General features: G+C 36.5%; 1 protein-coding gene across 1 annotated transcript; it reads left to right on the top strand.

Annotated features, from left to right (window-relative positions):
* Positions 1–15784: 15784 nt before the first annotated feature.
* Positions 15785–18799, top strand: LOC108321236 (receptor-like protein 46). The gene is made up of 4 exons (XM_017552929.1): positions 15785–16385; positions 16595–16651; positions 18070–18182; positions 18731–18799. Exons 1-4 carry the CDS (start codon positions 15785–15787, stop codon positions 18797–18799), a joined length of 840 nt encoding a protein of 279 aa, XP_017408418.1.
* Positions 18800–22836: the final 4037 nt, after the last annotated feature.

Raw genomic sequence — 22836 nt, 5'->3', positions numbered from 1 at the left:
CGCATCGGTGAAGAATATGAGAAGGGTGTTTCAAAGTTTTTGCAATATGTTGAACAAAATGCTAAGTCTGTGAACTGGACATATTTTTGTCCTTGTGTTCGTTGTCTTAATCAAATACGGCAAGACTTAGGCAATGTGCGTGACCATCTATTCATGTTCGGCATAATGATAACTTATACCGTTTGGACTTGGCATGGAGAAGTACTAGACCAGCCTACCACATCACGAGGAACACATTATGTGGAAGAATGGATGAGTGATCATTTAGAGGACATGATACGTGATGTCGGTAAAGATAACTTTGGAAGAACTAATTTGTATGATTCTCTTATAAATGATTCAGAGCATCCGTTGTTCCCAGGATGCTCGAACTTTACACGTGTGTCTGCAACTTTGAAGTTGTTTAGTTTAAAAGCAAGGAATGGATGGACCGATAAAAGTTTCACAGAGTTTTTGGAGTTGTTGAAGGAGATGCTTCCAGAAAATAATAATCTACCTATTCGTAATTACGAGACAAAAAATATTTTATGTCCAATGCGTCTTGAATATCAAAAGATACATGTTTGTCCTAATGATTGTGTTCTGTACATGAAAGAGTTTGCTTCGCTAAAGTATTGTCCAACATGTGGTTTATCCCATTTTAAAAAGAAATTTGACAGAAACACTACTGATGAAGGTAATGATGGTGCACCTGCTAAGGTGATGTGGTATTTGCCTATAATACCTAGGTTCAAACGTATGTTCTCTGTTAAAGAAGATGCAAAGAACCTTAAATTGCACTTTGTCGGAAGAAAGTGCGATAATCTTCTTCGACACCCAGCTGATTCACCACAATGGAAGAAGATTGATGAAAATTTTCCAGAATTTGGTGCAGATCCAAGAAACTTAAGACTTGCACTTGCAACTAATGGTATGAATCCTTATGGGAACTTAAGTAGCAAACACAGTTCATGCTAGTTATGTTGATGATATACAATCTTTCTCCTTCGTTGTGCATGAAGAGAAAATATGTGATGTTGTCCATGATGATCGGGTCCTAGACAACCTGGAAATGACATTGATCTTTACTTAAAACCTTTAATTGATGATTTGAAATTGTTGTGGGAAACAAGGGTGGAAGTGTTTGATTCACATGTTGAGGAACAATTTCGTTTGAGTGCAATGTTGTTTTGCACTATAAATGATTTCCCAACGTATGGAAACTTGAGCGGTTATAGTGTTAAAAGTCATTTTGCATGTCCCATATGTGAAGAAAACACTAGTTACCTTGAATTGAAGCATGGTCAGAAGACGGTATATACAAGACATCGGAAATTCCTTCCTCGTAATCACCCTTATCGTAGATTGAAAAAAGCATTTAATGAAATTGTTGAGGATGAGGTTGTGTCCAGACCCTGGAATGGTGAAGAGGTGTAAATGAAGTCAAAAACAATTACATTGTGTTTGGAAAACATCATAAAAGTACCTTTGCAAAAAACATTTGGGAGAAACGATCAATATTTTTTAAGCTTCCATACTGGTGTAAACTTAATGTTAGACATTGTATTGATGTAATGCACGTTGAAAAAAATGTTTGCGATAGTGTCATCTGAACTTTATTAAACGTGAAAGGGAAGAGAAAAGACGAAATAAAAGCACGACAAGATTTGGCTGACATGGGAATCCGATCTGAGTTACATCATAGATAATAGGAAGACGCACCTATCTGCCCCCAGCGTGTCACACTCTTATGATTTTACACTTATGAATATACCTGGTTTCACAAGGTAAAAGGTTAGTCGCCCAAGAAAGGCAGAGGATAAACGATGCACCACACTTGTTATCACGAGGTGGTTATGCAAAACTGGAAAAGAAAATTAGAAAGTCTCGAGCAGATGCCTTGGGGCTTGAGTCCTTGGACCTAGCACCTAAACCTGATAGGTACGAGTTGTGGAAGGCTGCTCGGACTAAATCTGATGGGAACATGACATCTTCCTCAGTTGCCTTGATCTCACAAAGAATTGTAAGTTCAAATTCTAAACATTGTTTGATTGTGTATTTATCATAACATGTTCTTCTAAGTAACTTAGTTTTTTTTATGTGCAGGATTAGTTGGTTGAGCAGTAGACTCAGGGAACATTTATTGTCCAAGGTAGGGACGACATTCTAACAACGACCATTAGAAAGCTCGAGCACCCAGGACGTGTACATGGAGTTCCTGGGGCGATTGGTCTTCGTGACTACTTTGGCCCTACACAAAAAAACACTCAATCAATGAGTCAGGAGGCATTGAGGTAGATGGATCTTCAGTGGGAGGAAAGACTCAACCAAAGCATGAGATTAATGGAGCAACGATTCATGGAGTAGCTACAAGAACAAAAAGAAATACAAAGATCGCTTGAAGAGAAGTTGCATTCCATGATGCAGGGCACCATGGAGCCCGCTGAAGCTCCCACACCACCTCGTGTCAGTATTAGAGGATCATGCTCTGCTGTAGAACCTACTCAGTATAGCAGTCAATATGAGTTGTTGGTTCATTGTGGTTGTCGGACGAGTGCTTGAGGGAGGGCAGATGATTCATGGTGTTCCCATATTACCCCACCACGTGCGTATGACGATTGACGAGGTTTGGGATCCCTAGGCTCAGGTGGTTGTACCCACTCCAAAAAATCATTTTGTGGGGGAGTGACGAGTCAATATTTTCTCAATTTCACTTAGCTTATTGTATTGAATTTAATCGGGGAATTGTGCTTAATTGTTCGGTATTTTTCCGTTTTTGCTAATTGTGCTTAATTTGACCAGAAATTATAATTTTAATTAATTTGAATTATCTGAGCTAATTATTTGCATTAGTAATTACAGGAAAAATTTTGGAAATACAATTTGGGACATTTTGGAGGTTAAACTACAATGAGTGAGGAGGTGTGGATTTCCTTGTTTCACCTGTTAGCTTATTCCGTGTATTTAAATTCATCAACCAATTTGGCATTATATGTGTTTCTGTTTCAATGTGCATTTACTTTAACTTTTAAGCTTAAGCATTGCAATTGAATAGCGTACTCATTCCCAAGATGCATTTTCTTAATTGTTTTTCAAGAGGTTCACGCAACGTGCATTTCATTTTTAGTCAAGTGTTTTTATTTTCTGTTCATTTTACCGTTCATTATTTTCTTCATCGTTGCATTTTGTCATTACGTTTTACTTTTCACCTTAATTTCAAATGTGGTTGCAATTTTGGTTTGTTTTACTGATGCTTTTAATGTTTTACGTTTTCCTGCACGATTACTATTCCCGCATTTTATTTTCAAATCCTAATGAATTTTCCGTTTTCTGATTTTACTGCCTTTTACTGTTTGACTTTATTGTCGTTAAAATTTATTTCAACGTTTAATTCAGTCGTGTTTAAATTTCATCTGCATTCACAAACTTTTCACAACCCCCCCACTACGTGTTTGACCTAAGACTCGAACCACATTTGGTCCTTGAGAGACGACCTAGGAGTCACTTCCTAGCTTATACTGCATTAATTTTGCAATCAACTTTTGTGTGAGGTGCGACCCTCTCAACAAAATGGCGCCGCTGCCGGGGACCAACGTTTCGGTCTTAGGTCTTTTGTTGTGTTAGTGTGTGTTGTGTTTTGTCTTTTATTGTGATGTGATGTTCTGTTTTGTGTGTGCGTGTCGCATGTTCAATTGTGTTATGTTTTGTTCGTTTCGTAAATTTTAGCATTTCCTTTCTACCTTTCCCCTTCTCTTTCCATGTCTACCTATTTTGATTTTGTGAATACTGCTTATTTTGCCAGTGCCTCTGATTATGATTCTCCTTCTGCATGTTACTCTGATTGTAATTCATATTCTGCTGATTTGTATGTTGAGAACAATATGGCTCATCCTCCGACTTCTGAGAGTTCTCTTTGGGAACCGGTTCCACCTACTAAGGATGATGTTCATTGCGTTCTCAAGACTAGATTGATACATTTGCTGCCTAAGTTTCATGGTTTTGCAGGTGAATGCCCACACAGACATTTGGAGGAATTCCATAGCATTTGCTCTTCGATGAAGCCTCCACATGTATCGGTTGATCACATGTTCTTAAGGGCATTCCCACATTCATTACAAGAAGCAGCAAGGGATTGGCTGTATTGTCTTCCTCCAGGATCCATCACTTCTTGGAAAGATCTTAAGCATATGTTCTTGGATGAATTCTTCCCCGCTCAGTATGGTTACAACAACGATCCTAGATGGAATGACCCTAGCTTGGGATGGTATGATGCTCCACAGCAATATCAGAAAGCACCATTTCATAACACTTATATGCCTCAACCAGTCCAGCAACAACAACAACTACAACTTTATGAGTCTGCTCAAATAGCTCCTCAGCCTTCTACTTCTTTTCCTACATTGCAGGAATTGTTGGAGCAGATGACCATGCAGAATATGCAGTTTCAGCAAGAGACCAGAGCATCCATTCAGAGCTTGAATGACCAGATAGGGCAGATGGCCACTCAACTCAATCAGGAACAGTCTCAAGTATCAGAGGAATCACCATTTTAGACTGTTCAGACTCCTGATGATGTTGGTGTCACCTATACAGGAGATGTGGACCAGAGTCATTTTCTCATTGTGCCACCTACTTTCCCATCGTCCTACGTCCCTACTCTTGTACCTGAGGAGACTAATGAAAATCTTGAGGACCAGGCAGAAATTAGCAGTAATTTCGAATCAGGTAGACCATTTTCATCTGCCACCACTTTTCCAATCTTTAGGGAAGTGGCGGAAAACATACCTGAATTTGATTATGCTGTTGATGATTATGCTTTTAATGATTATGCTGTTGAGAGGTATGTTGATGATCATATTGTTGCTGAGCATGTTTTTAATTCTCCCTCTGTGCATGATGAGAACCACTTTTTGATATCACATCCTAATGTTTATTCTCCATGCACTGAACATGAATCTGAGTCTGTTATTCATATTACTTGTGATTTAGAAATTTATTCATGTTCTGAGGATGTATCTGAGGTTCATCCTGTTACACTAGGATTGGGTGTTATACCCCTACATGAAATTTCTGTAGAGCCACATTGCACTAAACATGATGCAGGAGGTACACATGAATTTGACCAACATGCACCCACAATGGAAGAAAAAGGTGCTTACATACACAACAATTTCAACATCAATAGGCACCAGCTGAACCCGCTCATCAACAATCACTTCTTAGATCCAGCTGTGGAAGACATTTCCCTGCTCGATCAAATTTGGAGGATGAAGCAGTTCTTCCTCAAAACTTCCTTGCTGGACCCCAAGACGAAAGACATCTCCCTACAAGTCCAAAATTGGCAACTGCCACCATGATCAGGGGAGTTTTCCTTTTCTCTTCTCCTTCTTTTCCTACTTTTATTGCACTTGTCCATGATCTGTTGATTGTTCTGATTTATGATCTTATGCTTATGACACATTGAGGACATTGTGTAGTTTAAGTGTGGTCTATTGGGGGAGATTTTGATTTTTCTTTGTTAGTTTTTTTTTTCGTGTTAAATTTTTGCTTTTCTAGGTAGTGTTTGTTTTGTTTTGTGTACAGTTTTGCATGTTTCTCTTGATTTCTGGACTTTGTTTAGGTTGTAGACTTGACCTTCACTTATTGATACTTGGCTTGAAATCCTTGCTTTTCTTTGCTTTGGAAGATGATTATGATGTTTTAGAGGTTGAATTGCTTATGACACAAATGCCCTGTGAGAGAATTTGAGCCACTTTATGTTCTTTCTTGTGTGTGATATGTCTCTTGATTGCTTGCACATATGCCTTGGCTTGACTCTTTTTGATGATTCTTGATTGATATGCATGTTTGGAGATGATAAAGGCGTTTTTGTTCTTGAGCCTCTCTAGCCAAATAAGCTTACCTTGTTCTGATTTTTTGAAAACCCTTTTTGAGCCTATACTTTCCTCATTTCTTTGTTTTGAAGCTCATACACTAGCCCTAAGTGAAAAACCATGATTACCTTAACCTTAGGGAATTTTGGAGCTTTGGAAGTGTTTTGCGAACAAGTGTGGTCTCCTTAGGGATTCTTATGAGTTGGCTAGTTGGTTCCTCTTCTTGTTTTGTTTTTTTTTAAATATATGTGTATCTTGTCTTTTACAGTTTTGTTTTGAAAAAGAGAAGAAAAGAGACAGGATGAAAAAAATAGAAAAAAAATGAATGAAAAAAAATGTGAATAATGGAGTCAAGAAGAGGATTGAATTAGAGGTTTGGGTGTGATTTTACTGTGTTTACACTTGTTCCCCATTGCTCCTCTATTTCTTTTGGTTTACAAAGGCAATTAAACTAATCTATGAACAAAATAACACAATTTTTACGTCTTTTCACGTGACTTATTACACAAACACACGAAAAAGAGATTAAAATAAGTGTGAATATAAGGCAAATATCACACTTATCAGTAAGCAGGGTGATCTGCGCTACTTTGGTAAGTAGGCAGGATGAGATGATGAATGAAGAGATAAAGAGAATGATATAAATCGTGCTACTTTGGTAAGTAGGCGGATCAACTATACTTTGCTGCTTTGGTAAGTAGATAGTATTGTCTTGCTGCACTACTTTGGTAAGTAGGCAGAAGAACTTGGATTGTGCTACTTTGGTAACTAGGTCAGATGAGGTGATGTTGTAACACTTTGATAAGTGGTGTAGTAAATTTGTTGAACAATGATATTGTGATAATATGTTGACTAGGTGTGCTTAACTGTATTGAATACTATAGATGTATTATTAACGGATTATGAATGGATTGTATGTTTGTTTCAGTTAGCTCACCCTATTGTTTGTGTTTGTGCATGTGAATGCGATGATCGTATAATGTGTGATGTTATACGGGAGCAGATTGTATGACAGAGGAAGATGAAGCAATGAAATGCGAGGATTTGTGAGTGGGGAATTTGAATGGGAATTTCAAATGTATTCTAGAAAGTCCATTTGTTATCGGAATTGTAATTTGTTTAATTTCCCAATATGACTGGAGGTTGAAACTATTTTGTTAAAGTTTTGAATGTCGAGTTTCAATGAAAGGTATTAGACGATGTTTTGTTTTGAAATTTTTAATTAAACGCTTCTGCATTCTTTTGGAAAATCAGTGTTTTGAGAAACGGTGTCACCCTCTTAGGATAAAATATCGGAGTGTGACACGCACAATGCTTGGAGTTACCGAATTTGTATTAAGGAGAAGTATTAAAGTGTAATGCAAATTCTAGAAGAATGTAGAAGCTCCTTAGATAGAAGAATTGAAATGTAATACAAGTTCTAGAATATTGTAGAAAAGCCTAAGATAGCAAGAAAAATCAAGAATATTCTACATAGGTAAAAATATAGAACATTCCACATAAGTTGTGGCTAGTATGTTCTAGAATAATCTATGGGTCTATAAATACCCATGAACTCTACCATTTGATGTATGTTGACAACATCTACCATTTGAATGAAGCCAATATCTACTACAACTAAAGACAACTACAACACTTCTTCCAACTACTACTTTACTTTCAACTATCTCTACATTTTCTCTATCTCATCAACTATTCCTTTCACAACCTCAAAAATACTAACAAAGACTAAGAGAACTCAGTTTAATTCATTGTGGCCTTTCTGATCATTTCCTCCTTTCATTCAACCCTTCCAACTTCAATTTTTCTACTTCCCTTTCTGTCCTTGAACTTTCTAGTAACTCCTTCACACAACCAATGGTATTCCCGTGAGTGTTAAACACCACTTCCAACCTTAGTTGGAACCTCTTGAAGGGTTTGACATCAAATCATTTTGGCTTGGTGATGAATCATTATTTTCTTCACTACACTTAGTTTATTATGCTAAAATTAATCGAGGAATTGTGTTTAATTGTCCAGTATTTTCCCATTTTTCTTAATTGTGCTTAATTCGATCAGAAATTCTTATTTTAATTAATTTGAATTATCTGAGATATTTATTTGCATTAATAATCGCAGGGAAATTTTGGAAATGCAAATTAGGACATTTGGAAGAATATTCATCTGCATACTCTGTTGTTTCACTTGAAAGAGGCTACATTTGATTCAATTATTCAATATAGGCACATTGAAAATTTCATTTTGGCAAAGGATACGTTGGAAAGTGTTGTATGCTCGGCTGAAAAATAAAATGTGGACAATTCACTTTGCAAACTCACGGCCCTTCTTATTATACAATATGATATGCTAAATGAGGCAACACGGGCCATCAAGTGCAAGTAAGAGTTCACGGTTCTCTCAAGAAGACAGAAAGTTCCAAGGCTGGAACAACTCTTTTGCTCTCATCAAAAATAAAATCAAGTGAAGAATAATGGAAGGGGCCACCATTTTGAAAAGTTACGAGTGGGAGAGAGAGCAAGCAATTCAATTATTGAATTTTGTAGCACACCACACGGCCACACCAAGAAGTGAATTCAGTTTATTAAAGTAGAAGAAACAAAAGATAAAAGGGACCACCACTTGTTAGCATTGGAGAATTCATTTTAGCCGTAAAGTTTGATTGAATAAGGGGCCACCTCATGGTTTCTATATTATTCTTTGGTAAGTGCAGCCCATTGTATAGCCTCATTAAAAATTCGCAAAACACAATTGGAATGAAAGAGGGGCACACTTCTTGAAGTCTCACGGTCTCGAATGGAAAGCTCCAAAGCCAGCATGTTGAGAGGAGTGGTGCCACGGCCTGGATGGTGCTGTCACGGTGGGGGCTGGAAGAAGGTTGATCCATCTCTGCAGCAGCAGCAGCCACATTTACGTTCAACACCTTACTCCATTCCAGCATCCACGCATCTTCATTCCAGCAGCAGTCCAGCCACATAGAGAAGCTTCACTCACGGTCCAGCAAACCTTCATTAAGAAAGAAGCTCGTAGCCATGATAACAGCTTAGAATGGAGGCAGCTTCAAGCATTTTGGAGCAGCTGAGTTTGAAGAAGATGAAGCCCACGGCTGGAGGAAGAGAAAGCTTACGGTATTGTTAAACTACAAGAGGTGCCACGGCTGCTAATGAGGTTCCTGCGAGACCCACAAGTAAGCTCATCCATATCCATCAAACTATCTCCACCAGTTCAGAACATTCAAGCTGCTGCTGCCACAACTGCAACAACTTCCATGGTAGGAGTCCTTGGTCTTTCAATTATCCAACACAGCAGCTGTTTGGTTTAGAGTGAAACGGTCCAACAACAGGATAATTTTCCTTCTAAAGATGCATGAAGAGAGAGAGCTGGGACGTGTGTTGGATGCGCCACTGCAGCGTCCGACCAGCACAGCTGCAAGAAGCTAACGTTCACCAGTTTTGATGGCCATTGATGCACGTGACGCTCCACCATCCAGGAAGCTCACAGCTGGAAGGAGAGTTGTCATGACCAGCTTTCACACACAGCACACGGTAGCAAGCTTCGGAGTTGCAAATTGAAGGAGTTGACGCGAGATTCTGGTCCAGCAGGCTGAAGAGAGTCTTCACTTTATTTTGGTAGCACGTTGGGAAGAAGGTGTGTTGGTCCTCCAAGTCCAGTAGTGTCCAGCAAGAAGCGAAGCCCACATTGACACCTTGGAGGAACGTGATTGATGCTGGAGGCATGGAGGAGTATGTGCACGGGACCAGAAGACAAGAGTGGAGAATGGAAAATTGAAGGGAGCCATTCACGTGATTCATCTCGAAAGAAGGGGAGCCCACGATTGGAATGGTGTGCAAAAAGTGATTGAAGAGGAAGATAATTTGGCAAAAGGAGAGAATTCACGGGTTTAGAATTATGGCTATAAAATGGAGCAGCAGAGAAGAAAGAAAGGCATTAGATTTTAGGAGTAGGAATTAGGAAGCAATTTACATTCTGGCTTTGGTTTTCTCCTCCCCTTTGGGGAGGTTTTGTGTTTCTTTAATTTCCAGTTTCAAGTTGAATGTTAATTGAATTTTCAATTCTGCATTTCTCAGTTGATGTACGTTGAAATTTATTTTCATTTATCATTTTCTGAAATTATCGTTTTACGAATTTACCATTTTTTAAACTCTCTTTATTTTACCGTCTGCTGTTATGTTTTCTGCATGTTTATTGTTCTAGCATTTTAATTTCAATCACTGTTAAATTTTCCATTGTCTATTTTTACCATCTTTTACCGCTTATTTTTACCATTGTTTAAATTTATTTCAGTGTTTTTAAATTCAGTTGTCTTATTTAATTTCCAGTCTAATTTATTTTATTTTTCGCAAAACAAAAAAATCACAAACAATCCCCCCCTTTCGTGTTAAATCTGATACTGAACCATCAAAATTGGTCCTTGAGAGACGACCTAGGAGTCACTTCCTAGTTATACTGCATTAATTCGTGCACATCAAATTTGTATGACCGCGACAGTCGTATCAAAATTTTGGCAGTCTTTTGCACTCCTGGGCAAAATTAAGACGCAAATCAGGGAATGGTTCAAAAGACTTTTAGGGAGGGTGACACAACACTCAACAGACAGAAAAATAAAGACTCACAAGAAAACACATAGAATTTACACAGTTCTCAAGAAATCTAGAAAGATAAAAGAAGTAGACAATATCCAACACATAGTCAAGAAAAGCACATACTTATAGAAATCATCCGAGCAATTCAATACATAGCAAAATGATTAATTAGTTCAAGAGGTGATTCAAAAATAACGATACCTCACAGATGCACTACAGTCTTTCTCTCAAGTGTTTAAGGTAAATCAATGTCACTCAATGCACTCAAGAAAGCAAACACAAGTAGACTTGGCAAGCTTCTAATTATCAATACTTAAAAACATATGCATGTTCAGATCAAAAGGTCTTTTATGGGTTGTAATGAGGCCAAGGACAAGGAGGGATAAATTTGGAAAAGTAGCTAGATCTCAGAAGAATTAGAGGTGCACTAGGAAAAAAAATGTAAACACAGTGAAATTTCACCCAAACCTCTAATTCAATCCTTTTCTCGACTCCATTATTCACAAAATTATTTTTCAATTTTCTCTTTTTCTCATCAAATTTTTTTCATCCTGTTTTTTTTTTTTTTTTTTTTTTTTTATATCACACAACAGGATATATATTATCATTTCAAAACATGATGAGGAACCAACTAGCCAATTCATCAGAATTCCCAAGGAGACCACACTTATTCTCGAAATACTTCTATAGCTCCAGACTTTCCTAAGGTTAAGGTAATCATGGTTTTTCACTTAGGGTCAGTGTATGAGCTTCAAAACAAAGAAATGAATACAATATAGGCTCAAAGGGGTTAGCAAAGGATAATAACCGGTAGGCTTATTTGGCTAAAGAGGCTCAAGAAATAAAATGCCTTTATCATTTCTGAACATGCATACCAATCAAGTATATCAACAAGATTCAAGCCAAGGCATATGTGCAAGCAATCAAGATACATATCACACACAAGAAAGAAAATTAAGTGGCTCAAATCTCACACAGGGTATTCGTCACAATCAAATCAACCTCTTAAACACATAATCATCTTTCCAAGCAGAGAAAAGCAAGGATTGCAATCTATAAGTATTAAGTAAGTGAAGGAAAAATCTACAACTTAGACATCATCCAGAAATCAAGAGAAAAATGTAAAATTTATTGCACTCAAGACACACTAAAACAACTTAAAACAGAAAAAATTTAGCACACAAAAACAAAAAATTTAACACACAAAATACAAACTAACAGAAACTAACAGAAAAAACAGAATTTCTTCCCAGTAGACCACACTTAAATCACACAATGTCCTCAGTGTGTCACAATCATCAGATTATCAATATCAGAGCAGTGAAATAAGATAAACAAGTGTAATAAAAAGTAGGAAAAATGGGAAGAAATTTTGTTAATAACATCCATCAGTAGATGTTAATATTATTTTATTATTTTATTTTTTTATTTTTTTATTTTTTTTTTATTTTTTATTTTTGAAAAAGGATACCGGTACTGTGACAACAGTCTCGGTGGCAAAGACCGGAACTGTTGCTACAGTGGCAGAAATTTGGCTATTAATAGGCCAACTTCGGCGTCAGAGCGACATTTCCTGACCTAGCCTCTCTCTGCTCTCCTCTCTCTCTACACCTCTCTTCCCTTTCTCTGAGCGTCTGGATCTGCGAGGAAGCTCTGTCACCGTGCCACCTGAAAAGTCCGAGATCAGCGAGGAGCTCCTCTGCCAGCCTACTACTCCAGGTAAGTTATCGACACCTTCCTTCTTTCCTTCATGTAATTTCCTTCCTTTACGCTTTCTCTGCTTTTATTTCCCTCTTCTGCCGATTATTTTCTTTTATGCTTTCCTGCTCTCCCTTTTAATCTTTCCGTTATTCTTTTCCTTTATGCACTTCGTTCTTCTTTTCTTTCTGCCTTTTATTTTCCATTTCCTGCTTTCCTTCTTCTCCTTTTCAATTTTTTTCTTCTTTCTGAAACTTAAAACACTTAAACACATAAAACACAATTGTCATAAAATTTAAGGGGTATATCGGCTGGAAACCAGACGTTAATCTCCCTTCGATTGAAGGTATGGCAGAGACAATCGGGTAGAACAACGCCACGTACCCCACTTAAAACAAAATAAACACAGAAACATAATATACAAGAACAATATGGACAAGGACAATTGAACAACTGGACGTAGATCCGTTTAGGACCCTTTTGCAAGGACCGTGAAACAGATCTTGAGACCAAATACAGAAACAATCAAAGACAGACAGGACAAAATAAATCTAAAAGGAAACAAGAACAAATAAAGAAAACACAGACTAATCTAATATTTTTTTTTATGCTTTATATTTTTCTGTTTTTTTTATTGTTTTTTTTTTTGTTTTTTTTTATATGTTTTTGTTCTTTTTATTTTTATATATATTTTTTTATTTAGAAAATATGATGAGTGAGATGGAGATCGAGAGATACACGAGTCAGCGGTGGCGCCCAACAGATGATCAAGTGAAGATGATGACCAACATCTTCAACTATGGGGTCACTCATCCAAGCCGAGCGCAAGTCGTCGAGATCACGTCTCGACTAAGGACCTACGGAGATGCCAGCGAGTACAATGTGCACTGCTGGTTCAACAATCACGGCAACCGGGTCAGGCGCTGGCAAGCGGAGATAGACCCCACCGGCACTCAGTTTTCACAACTGCCGCTGTATATGTACGGTAAGAACTCTCATCAGATCTCAACTTTTATTGAATTTTTTTTTTTTTTCTTTTTTTTTTTTATTATTATTAACAAGATTTTTTTTTTTGTTGAAAGAAAATGGCTGGGTGGTAATGAGGGCACCAAGGCTGCTGGATTTGTTCCCAGTCCCGATCATCATCGACGACGACAGAGACGTACGACAAATCCAGCCACCCATGATTCTCACATTCCGAACCAGAGCTCCCTCAACGGAGCTCTCCCTTAGACCTCCACAACCAGCTCGAGAATTCTTTCGTTGAATTTTTAATCTTTTGTGTTTTTTTTTTTTTTTTTTTTTTTTTATGTTTTTGGTGGCCGAGTGTGGCCAGAATATTAATGGGACTGTAATATGAACACTAATATTTTTGTTGTTTTTATTTTTTATGTTTTTATTTATTATGGTGTGTAATATTAACGATCAGAAATGATCGACCCCCGGACAACTTTAATTTCATATATATCTACTGCAATTTCAATTTCAGATCTGATAAATTTCCTTTTCTCAATTACTGTAATTTTTGTTATTATGAATGAAATCTTTTCTTAGTCTAAACAAATTTTCAAACAATACTGAGTATGAAATAACTAAGAAATTTATTTACAGTGAAGGAAAATAAGGAAAATTAAGATCAGAAGTGAAAATTTTTATTGGTAAGAAATAATAAGAAAATGAGGGCCGAGAAATTATGGATTACGCAAAACAATATTTTAATTTTTGATTTTTTTTTTTTTTTTGATAAAAATTTGAAAACTAAGAAAGAAAAATAAATATACATATCAGAATACATATTTGGCACGCTTTTAAACAAAAACTTTTAACACAAATTTTTTTTTTTTTTTTTTTTTTTAAGATAACAATTCGAAATCAAAAAAGAAAAGGAAAAACAAACTTTAAAAGAAAAAATAAAATGCAGAATCTTCCCGAGACCACACTTAAACTACACTGTCCTAAACGTGTTCTAAGCACAAGATCATCAATTAAAACACTAAACAGATAAAGGACAAATGCAATAAAAGTAGGAAAACGGGGAAGAAAGAAAAAGAAAACTCCCCTGGTCAGGGTGGCAGTTGCCAAACTTGGATTATCAGGGAGATGTTCTTCTCTTCAGGATCCAACATGAAATTGTTGAGGACGAACTGCTTCATCCTCCAGATCTGGTCAAGCAGTGAAATGTCCTCCACCGCCGGATCTAAACAACTAATATTGTTGATGACTAGATTCAATAGGTGCCTGTTGATGTTGAAATCGTTCTGGGTGCTCGCACCTCTGTCTTCAATTGTGGGTGTCTGCTCATCAAGTTTATACGTACCTCCTGCAGTATGGTTAGTGCAAAATGGTTCCACAGAAATGTCATGCAGAGGTATAACACCCAATCCCAATTCATCATATTGAGCCTTAGATACAACCTCATAACATGAATCAGTTTGAAATGTAGAAACAATATCTATAACAGGTTCAGATTCATGTTCAGTGCATGGAGAACAAATATTCAGATCTGATAACACAAAATTATTCTCGTCATGCATAGAGGGAAAATTAAAATCATGCTCAGCAACAATATAATTATCAACATACTTCTCAACAGCATAATCATCAAATTGAGGTATGTTGGTGGAAAATGAAAGTGGTCTACCTGGTTCAAAATAGCTGCTTGTACCTGCCTGGTCCTCAAAATATTCATTAGTCTCCTCAGGTGCAAGAGTGGCCATCTGCCTCATCTGATCAGTCAGATTCTGAATGGCAGATTGAGTTTCCTGCTGGAACTCCATGCTCTCTTGCTTGAACTGCATGTTCCCTTTCTGAAACTGAATGTTCTGCATTGTTATCTGCTCTAGTAACTCCTTCAATGTAGGTTCAGAAGTTGAAGGCTGAGGAGTTGTTTGGGCAGAAGCATTATATTGCTGACTCTGATATTGCTGGACTGGTGGAGGCATGAAAGGACTCTCAAATGGTGGTTCTTGATAATGATCTTGTGGGGCATCGTACCATTCGTTGTTAAGATTGTTCCACTCAGGATCGTTGATGTATCCATACTGCTCAGGGGAGAATTTGCTCACAAACTGAAGCTCAAGATATCCCCAATCGGTAACGGATCCTAGAGGAAGAGAGTCTTGCCAATCCTTAGCTGCTCCTTGTAATGAGTGCGGAAATGCCCTCAAGAAAATGTGATCAAGAGGGACATGTGGAGGCTTCATTGAAGAGCACATGTTGTGGAACTCCTCCAAATGTTTATGTGGGCATTCTCCAGCAAAACCATGAAACTTAGGGAGCAGATATATCAATCCAGTGCTAAGAACACAATGAATATCATCCTTAGGTGGGACCGGCTCACGAGGAGCGCGCTCAGGAAATTGAGGATGATCATTATAATTTTCATCATAAAATTCAGCAGAATTAAAATCAGAGCAATATGCAGAATAAGAATCATAATCACAGACATTGGCAGAATAAGCAGTATTCACATAGCCAGAATAGATAGACATGAAAAAAATAAAAATAAAACAAATAAAAACTAAATACTAAAAATTACAAAACAGATAAATCACAACACATTTATACATGTTACACGCACACAAAAGATAGAACATAATTTTTTTTTTTAATTTTTTTTTTTAACACTTGGCTATGAATTCGCTTGAGCACCTTGACCTCTCCTATAATGAGTTCAAGGGTGAAGATTTGAAATCATTCATGAATATATGCACCCTACGTTCATTATACATGTTTGGAAACAATCTGAACGAACACCTTTCGTCAATTCTTTATAATTTCTCTAGTGGTTGTGTTAGATACTCACTACAAGTGTTGAGTTTGACATACAACAAAATCAGAGGCTCCATACCTGACCTTTCAGCATTTTCCAATTTGAAAATGTTGGATCTTTCTGACAATCAATTGAGTGGGAAGATACCTGAAGGCACTAGATTGCCTTCTCATTTGGAGAAGTTGTTAATTGGGGTTAACTCTTTAGAAGGTGGCGTTCCAAAATCATTTTGGAGCTCATGTACTTTGAAGTTATTGGATTTGTCTTTCAATAAGTTGAGTGAAGATCTCACAGTGATATTTAATCATTTGTCTGGATGTTCTAGATACTCATTGCGAGAATTATATCTCGGTCAAAATAAATTCAATGGCACAGTACCTGATTTTTTAATATTTTCAAAGTTAGAAACATTGGATATATCAGGAAATCGATTGGATGGAGTTCCAAAATTACTTCACAATGGTACTGTTTTCCATTCATTAACCTATTTAATAACAGTTTCAGTGAAAACCTTCCAACAATAATGAATCACTTATCTCCATCATTGCAACATTTAAATCTAGGCATGAATCAAATTAGTGGTACTTTGCCTAGCAACCTCGCAACAATGTTCCCATCATTAAAAGAATTGTAACTTCATAATAACAAACTAAATGGGAAAATTTCTGCAGATCTTCGATTTCCAAGTGAGCTTGAGGCTCTATCTTTGATGTCAAACTCTTTGAAAGGTGTGTTAACTGACTCTCATTTTTATAATATGACAAAGTTAACGACATTGATGTTGTCAGATAACTCACTGACGTTAGAATTTAGTCAAAATTGGACTCCGCCTTTTCAATTATATAGTATTGAATTGAGGTCTTGCAAGCTTGGTCCATTGTTTCCCAAATGGCTAGAGAATCATTATTATTCTCTTAGTCTTGCATCAAATCAATTTGAAGGTCATGTTCCGCTATTTTTACGAGACTCAATATCTCTTGATCTATCAAACAATAAATTCTTTTTCATTTTTATGTTCTAGTGGTGTAGCTGAATCTTTATACCAATTAGACCTTTCAAATAATAAGTTTTCTGGACAAATTCCAGACTGTTGGACCCATTTTAAGTCATTGGCTTACTTAAATATGAGTCAGAACAAGTTTGTAGGAGAGATTCCTTCTTCAATGGGATCACTCCTTGAACTTCAAGTTTTGTGATTGAGAAACAATAACTTAATAGGTGAAATCCCTTCCTCCCTAAGGAACTGTACAAATTTAGTGATTGTAGATATAACAAAAAATAGATTATCAGGATATATCCCAAATTGGATTGGGAAGGAATTATCAAAGTTGCAAATTTTAAGCTTAAGAAGAAATTATTTTAATGGAAGTTTACCATTGGAAATTTGTTATCTAAAAAGCATTCAACTCTATTTGGACAAATTCCTAAATGCATAAAATATTTTTCCTCAATGACTCGAATGACTTCCTTGACATATTATGAAGGTCATCAATATTTGGTCAACATTAGTGTTTCTCAACCGAGGTCTATAACCAAAAATACCCGAGGCCATTTCCTTCTGTTGTACTAGTGTGATAATTTCTAATCTCTATTTGTCTTTTGCAAATAATTTTTTATTTGTTTTGCTAATCATATAAGATAATTATTTTTTGACAAATGACTTTTTTTTTAAAAGTATTTGATAAATCGAAAGAATTTAAGTAGCATTCAATTCACTTCAATTATTTGAGCTTTCTATTCCTTTGCCTTTTAATATTTGAGTGTCTTTGGATTTCTTCTTCTTTTCCTTATCTTTTCTATTGCTTCTATTTTTCGGCAAATTAATATTATGTGTTTAATTTTTGGCAGAGAAAATCTGGGTTATTGGTGTGAAGTAGTGTGTATGTGGAAAGGACATCAAGAACAGGTAAAAGACACTAGTACAAAATGTGTCTTTAAACTCGCACAATAGACATCTGTCTAGACAAAACCGGTGCCTATCCAGACACGGTGGCAGATCCGCAATTATGGAAGCCTTATATGCCTCGGTTAATACAGAACCGCTGAATATAAATGATACAACTTCGGTTGCACAGGAAACCGATGCCTAAACATCACCTAACTTACATCCTTTTCGTCTAAAACAGTTTGAAATTTGTATGGAAAGGTCATATTGCCTCAGTTTATGGTAGAATCGAAGCAGAAAGGCCTGACTCACCTGCAAAACGCGCCTGCAACACGTCAAGTCAGTCAAGTTCTGGCGAAGAGAAACAACCTCGGGTAGGATTGCAACCGAGGTCCAAACGTGTTTAGGCCTCAGTTATTAGAAGAACCGAGGCATATAAGCTTTGTTTTTTGTGTTTCTGCATCCACCGTAACCTTTGGGTATTTGAGCGATAACAAGTGAGAGAAAAGAATTGGGGGTTGCAAACTGAGCGAAGTGGAGAGAGGAGGCTAGTTGGTTCGGTTGCGCCTTTATCACCTCCACGAGATCCGGGTGCCGCCACGGCCGGATTTGGATCCCGTGCCGCCCGACCACCACACGGATCACAGTGCTCACCGCCGTCGTCCTGTTCAACGGTGTAAAGGCTGGTGGAGAACAGGAAGAAGAGTATCAGGCGGGAGAAGCGGAAGCCAAGGACCCTAGCGACGAAAACCCTGGCGGCCCCTAGCGGCGAAAACCCTGGCGGCCCCATTCCTTTCTTTCCCTCTCTGTTCCGCCTTCTATTTTGACCTTCCACCTCACCACCATGTACCTACCTTTCTTTTCCTCTCTTCATCTTCTTCTTGATTTTTATTTTTCAATTTTATTTTCTTTTTTTTTTCAGGCTGGGTTGAGTGTGGGGAACGAGAGAATGGGTAAGGTGTCGCCGAAGGAGAAGACTCGGAGGGTTTAGCCAAGGCAGTCACGGAGCTCCGGGAACAAGTACCTGAGGCCGAGGACTCTTACCACTGGATGGTCCACACACTCCTATCACTTCCTGGATCGGTGTCGCTTACAGGGTTTTTCTTCATGAAGAAAGAAAGGCTTCCAAATTTATGTTGTTTTCACTTTGCGTGATGAAAGCCTTTGCGTGCTAAGATGAAAAAGAAGAGAAGATGAAAGCCTTTCCAAAATTTTTGATCTTGCTTGGTTCTTCTGTTTTAGTTAATCGGTTCATGTCTTTACTTTCCTGCTTCTTGGAGGAATTGAGTCTTCTTGGAGGAACGGAGGAATATGACCTTTCACTTTCAGTTTCAGAGTACACCGCTTAGGGGAAGATGAAACACTGTCCAGATTTGATGCCATGCCATACCTTTCTTTCTTTTTTTTTCCCTTCTTTTCAGCTTTCAGTTTCAGAGTACTTTCTTTAACTCTTGTCTTCCTTCGAGACAAGTGCATATAATTATGGTTCTCAATAAAAAAGTGGAACCTGCTTTGCCATAAACCTTCTAGGAGGGCCCACCTCTCTTTTTTACATTTTTCACTTAATCTTACATATACTTTTAGTTGGGAGGAAAGAACACAGTACTTTTGGATGCCTTATATTTGGTCTTCTTAGTGCTATTCAAGTGTAGCCTCACAGGACTGGCCGGAAGTAACAAAGTATCATTAAAAAAAAAGCAACCTATTGCCTCTGTTGACCAACAACCGAGGCCAAAAGTTTGGCAAAAAAAAAATGCTCTCTACAGCTTCGGTTGGACGTGAATCGAGGTAAAACCATACATTTTTTTGTCTCAGTTCACAACCGAGGTAAAAAGGCTTACCACTTTTTACCTCGCTTGTATATACCTCGGTTACAGAACCGCTGCAGAAAGGCAAAAATAACCGCTGTCGTTTCCCTTTCCTGTACTAGTGAGAGCTAGTTCTGAAGAAAAGCCAATTGAATTTGTTGAAAGATATATAATTGAGAAAGTTTCTATATGTTTATTTTCTTTAAAATTTTATTTCTTTTTTCTATTTTTATATTTTGTATTGGTTGTTGAACTCCTTTGTTGTGATGTTCATTTGTCTTTTTCCTAATACTTTGTTTTCAGCTTCCTGTATATAGGAAACTTTTCTGTATGTCGTGAGTTAGTGAAATATATGTTGAGAGAAGTTTGTTTTCTATCTCATTTTCGTTCCTGTTATACGTTGTTTTCTATCTCATGATCAGATGAACAAACCATCTTAAATGTTCTTTGATTATGTAAGAATAACAATCGTTATGTATTTTTTCCTTTCTATCTTATCTCTTGCATGCAATTAAGAGGGTTCATATGTTAATTACTTTAATGTTATTTACAATTTTACCTTAAAGTGTAAACTAGTTTAAATTTAATTCACGAGAGTGAAAGTTCACTGTTTTGAATTATTATTTGTTTGAATTTCATTAGACTGAAAGTTATATTATTTGTTGAAGAATTCATATAAAAGTACACTTTAATTTATTTTATCATTTTTTAAATAACCTCTTTCAATTATTAAACTTTTTAATAATTCATCTTGATATGAAAGTTAATTGCAAATCTTAATTTCATAAAATCATGTACAATTCATGTAGCATTTTAATATATATATATATATATATAGCATTTGTTAATTAAAACATAGTATCAATTTTATTCACTAAAAAAAACATGATATTAATGACCATCAAAATTGTAAATTTTACTGGTTAAAACCCATTAAAAATGAAATTTTAATGATTAAAATAAATGATAAAATTACACATGTTAAAAATAGTTTTAACAAAAATATTTTAATCACAGGTATTTTTGCTAGAAAAAAAAATTGGATCCATCGTTTCAATTGACAAATTTTGCATTCAGATCTTCTTGCAAATTACCCAAATGGCAAGAGAAAAAAAAAATGAAATTAGAAGCCGTAGATATTTCAAATAATGGAATATAAGACACTCTTCCAAAATGGTTTCACTAGGGAAACGACAACGGTTATTTTTGCCAATAGACTGTAGTTCCTGAATCGAGACATACCCAGACGAGACAAAAAGTTGTAGGCTTTTTGCCCCGGTTCTGAACCGAGGCATAACAAGGTAGGATACTGCCTCGGTTCATAGTTAGTCGAAGCAGTAAATTTTTTCATCTTTTTAATTCTATTTTCGCAGGACTTTATGCCTTGGTTCAGAGGGAATCGAGGCAGTATGTCCTTCTCTACTACCTCGGTTAGTGTCCCAACCGAGGCAGTAGAGTCCTTCTTTGTATTTTTTTCATCTGCCAGACCAGCCTTTCTGCTTTGGTTGTGACCATAACCGATGCTATAGGGTGTTTTTCTGCCTCAGTTATGGTCTCAACCAAAACATATTCCCCTATTTTTTTTTAAACCAGGTCTGTTTCTACTACATTTCCAACAGCAGAAACAGACCTGCATATAATTTTACAGCCATAACAGTCCAAAATAATCTAGAAACGTATATTTTGAATGAAAATTAAATTAAAACATAAATACATTTAATGTAATCATAAATCAACTTCTTAGAAGCATAAATCAATCCAATGTAATCATAAATCAACTTTGAAGCATAAATCAATGCAATGTACAAAATTAAACTAATAATAATGTACAAAAGCATAAAACAAACTAGAAACATAAACTTAAAACTTACTATATCCTAAGATCTACTACATACTATTATATAATTGAATTACATATTTAGGCATGTTTTCCTCACGAGTTGAAGTGACTTCTCTAGAATTGGAGCAGTCCTATTGAATTTCTACATAAAACACAATTATTTCAATTAGTGTGCATGAAATCTAAACTATATAGAAAATAAAATTCAAACCTAAATATTACCGTTTGTCATCCACTGGTGTAATGTGCACGAATAATGGTGATCATCCAAAACATGACGTAGTAACCACATTCATATGACCCCGTTTGTCTATTACACTACAATATATCATCATAATTATAAAATATTAAGTAATATCATTGGAATGGAACCAAATGTAACAAAGTATGGAATAAAATACCAAACCTTAAGGGCAACCCATCCAAGCTTTTTAGCTCTAGCAGTAGATCTCCCAGATAACATCATATGTGTTGCGAGAGAACTATTAAAAAACATTGCTTTAGCATAAATTTATATAACAAAGAAAGTTGAAACATTGAGGTTCTTACCAATCTACTACATGTCTAAGAGGGCTTGGAGGAGACTTGTACAAGGAACAAAACCAGACAATAGTTTTCTCCAGTATGGAGAGCACAAGTAGCTGCCATTGACACCTGAAATTGGTAATAACTTAATTGTCATATACCAAAATTAATAAAAGAAACTTTAAAGTTAACAAACTTCATTTACCTAAGTATATAAGGGAGAAAATATCTCCTTCCCCATTCCAAAGCAAGTGGTGATGTATGATTGGATATCATCAAATTTATTTCTTTCATGAGTCATAGAGGGGTTAATGAACTCATCTACATCGTTGAACCCCTTCTTGTTACTAACATCAAACATATATCTAAAATGAAGAAATAGTATGATATAAGTAACTTCATAAAAAGGAATTATATAAAAAAGTTTTCATAAACTTACATCATCCACACTTGAATGAGTGTAATATTAATTTCTTCTCTCCCTGACACAAGCTCACTAACATCTTGCTGATGCAAGTACAATGGGATCTGAGCTTCTCTTCCAAATGTAGTAGAATCCCAGTGTACATTCATCGGCACATCTGAAATGATGTTAGCAAGCTCGTCTAATGCACCAAGAGAGTCGTCCTCAGATAAATGAGTCTTCTTCGGTGTAGCACTTCCCTCTTGACCTATCTGCTGTTACATGAAAAAATGGTTATGTTATGACGTCAATTACAAGTAAATATTAAAATTGAGAAGTATATAGTACGAGTGTTTACCAGGGGATCAGATACATCACCAAGCAAATGTCTAGGCCAGGCGACGAAGGACTTAAATACCTCTTTCGTAGTGAAAAACTCATCTGTAGGCATA

The sequence above is a fragment of the Vigna angularis genome, chromosome 8 (genome assembly GCF_016808095.1).
Source record: "Vigna angularis cultivar LongXiaoDou No.4 chromosome 8, ASM1680809v1, whole genome shotgun sequence".
NCBI lineage: Eukaryota > Viridiplantae > Streptophyta > Magnoliopsida > Fabales > Fabaceae > Vigna > Vigna angularis.
This window is presented reverse-complemented; position numbering and strand designations above follow the sequence as displayed.

Coding starts and splice junctions, on each gene's coding strand:
- LOC108321236 (XM_017552929.1), top strand. CDS start 15,785: ATGAATTCGCTTGAGCACCTTGACCTCTCCTATAATGAGTTCAAGGGT. Junction 16,386..16,594: donor TCCAAAATTACTTCACAATG/GTACTGTTTTCC, acceptor AAATTTCTGCAG/ATCTTCGATTTCCAAGTGAG. Junction 16,652..18,069: donor GATGTCAAACTCTTTGAAAG/GTGTGTTAACTG, acceptor TTGTATGGAAAG/GTCATATTGCCTCAGTTTAT.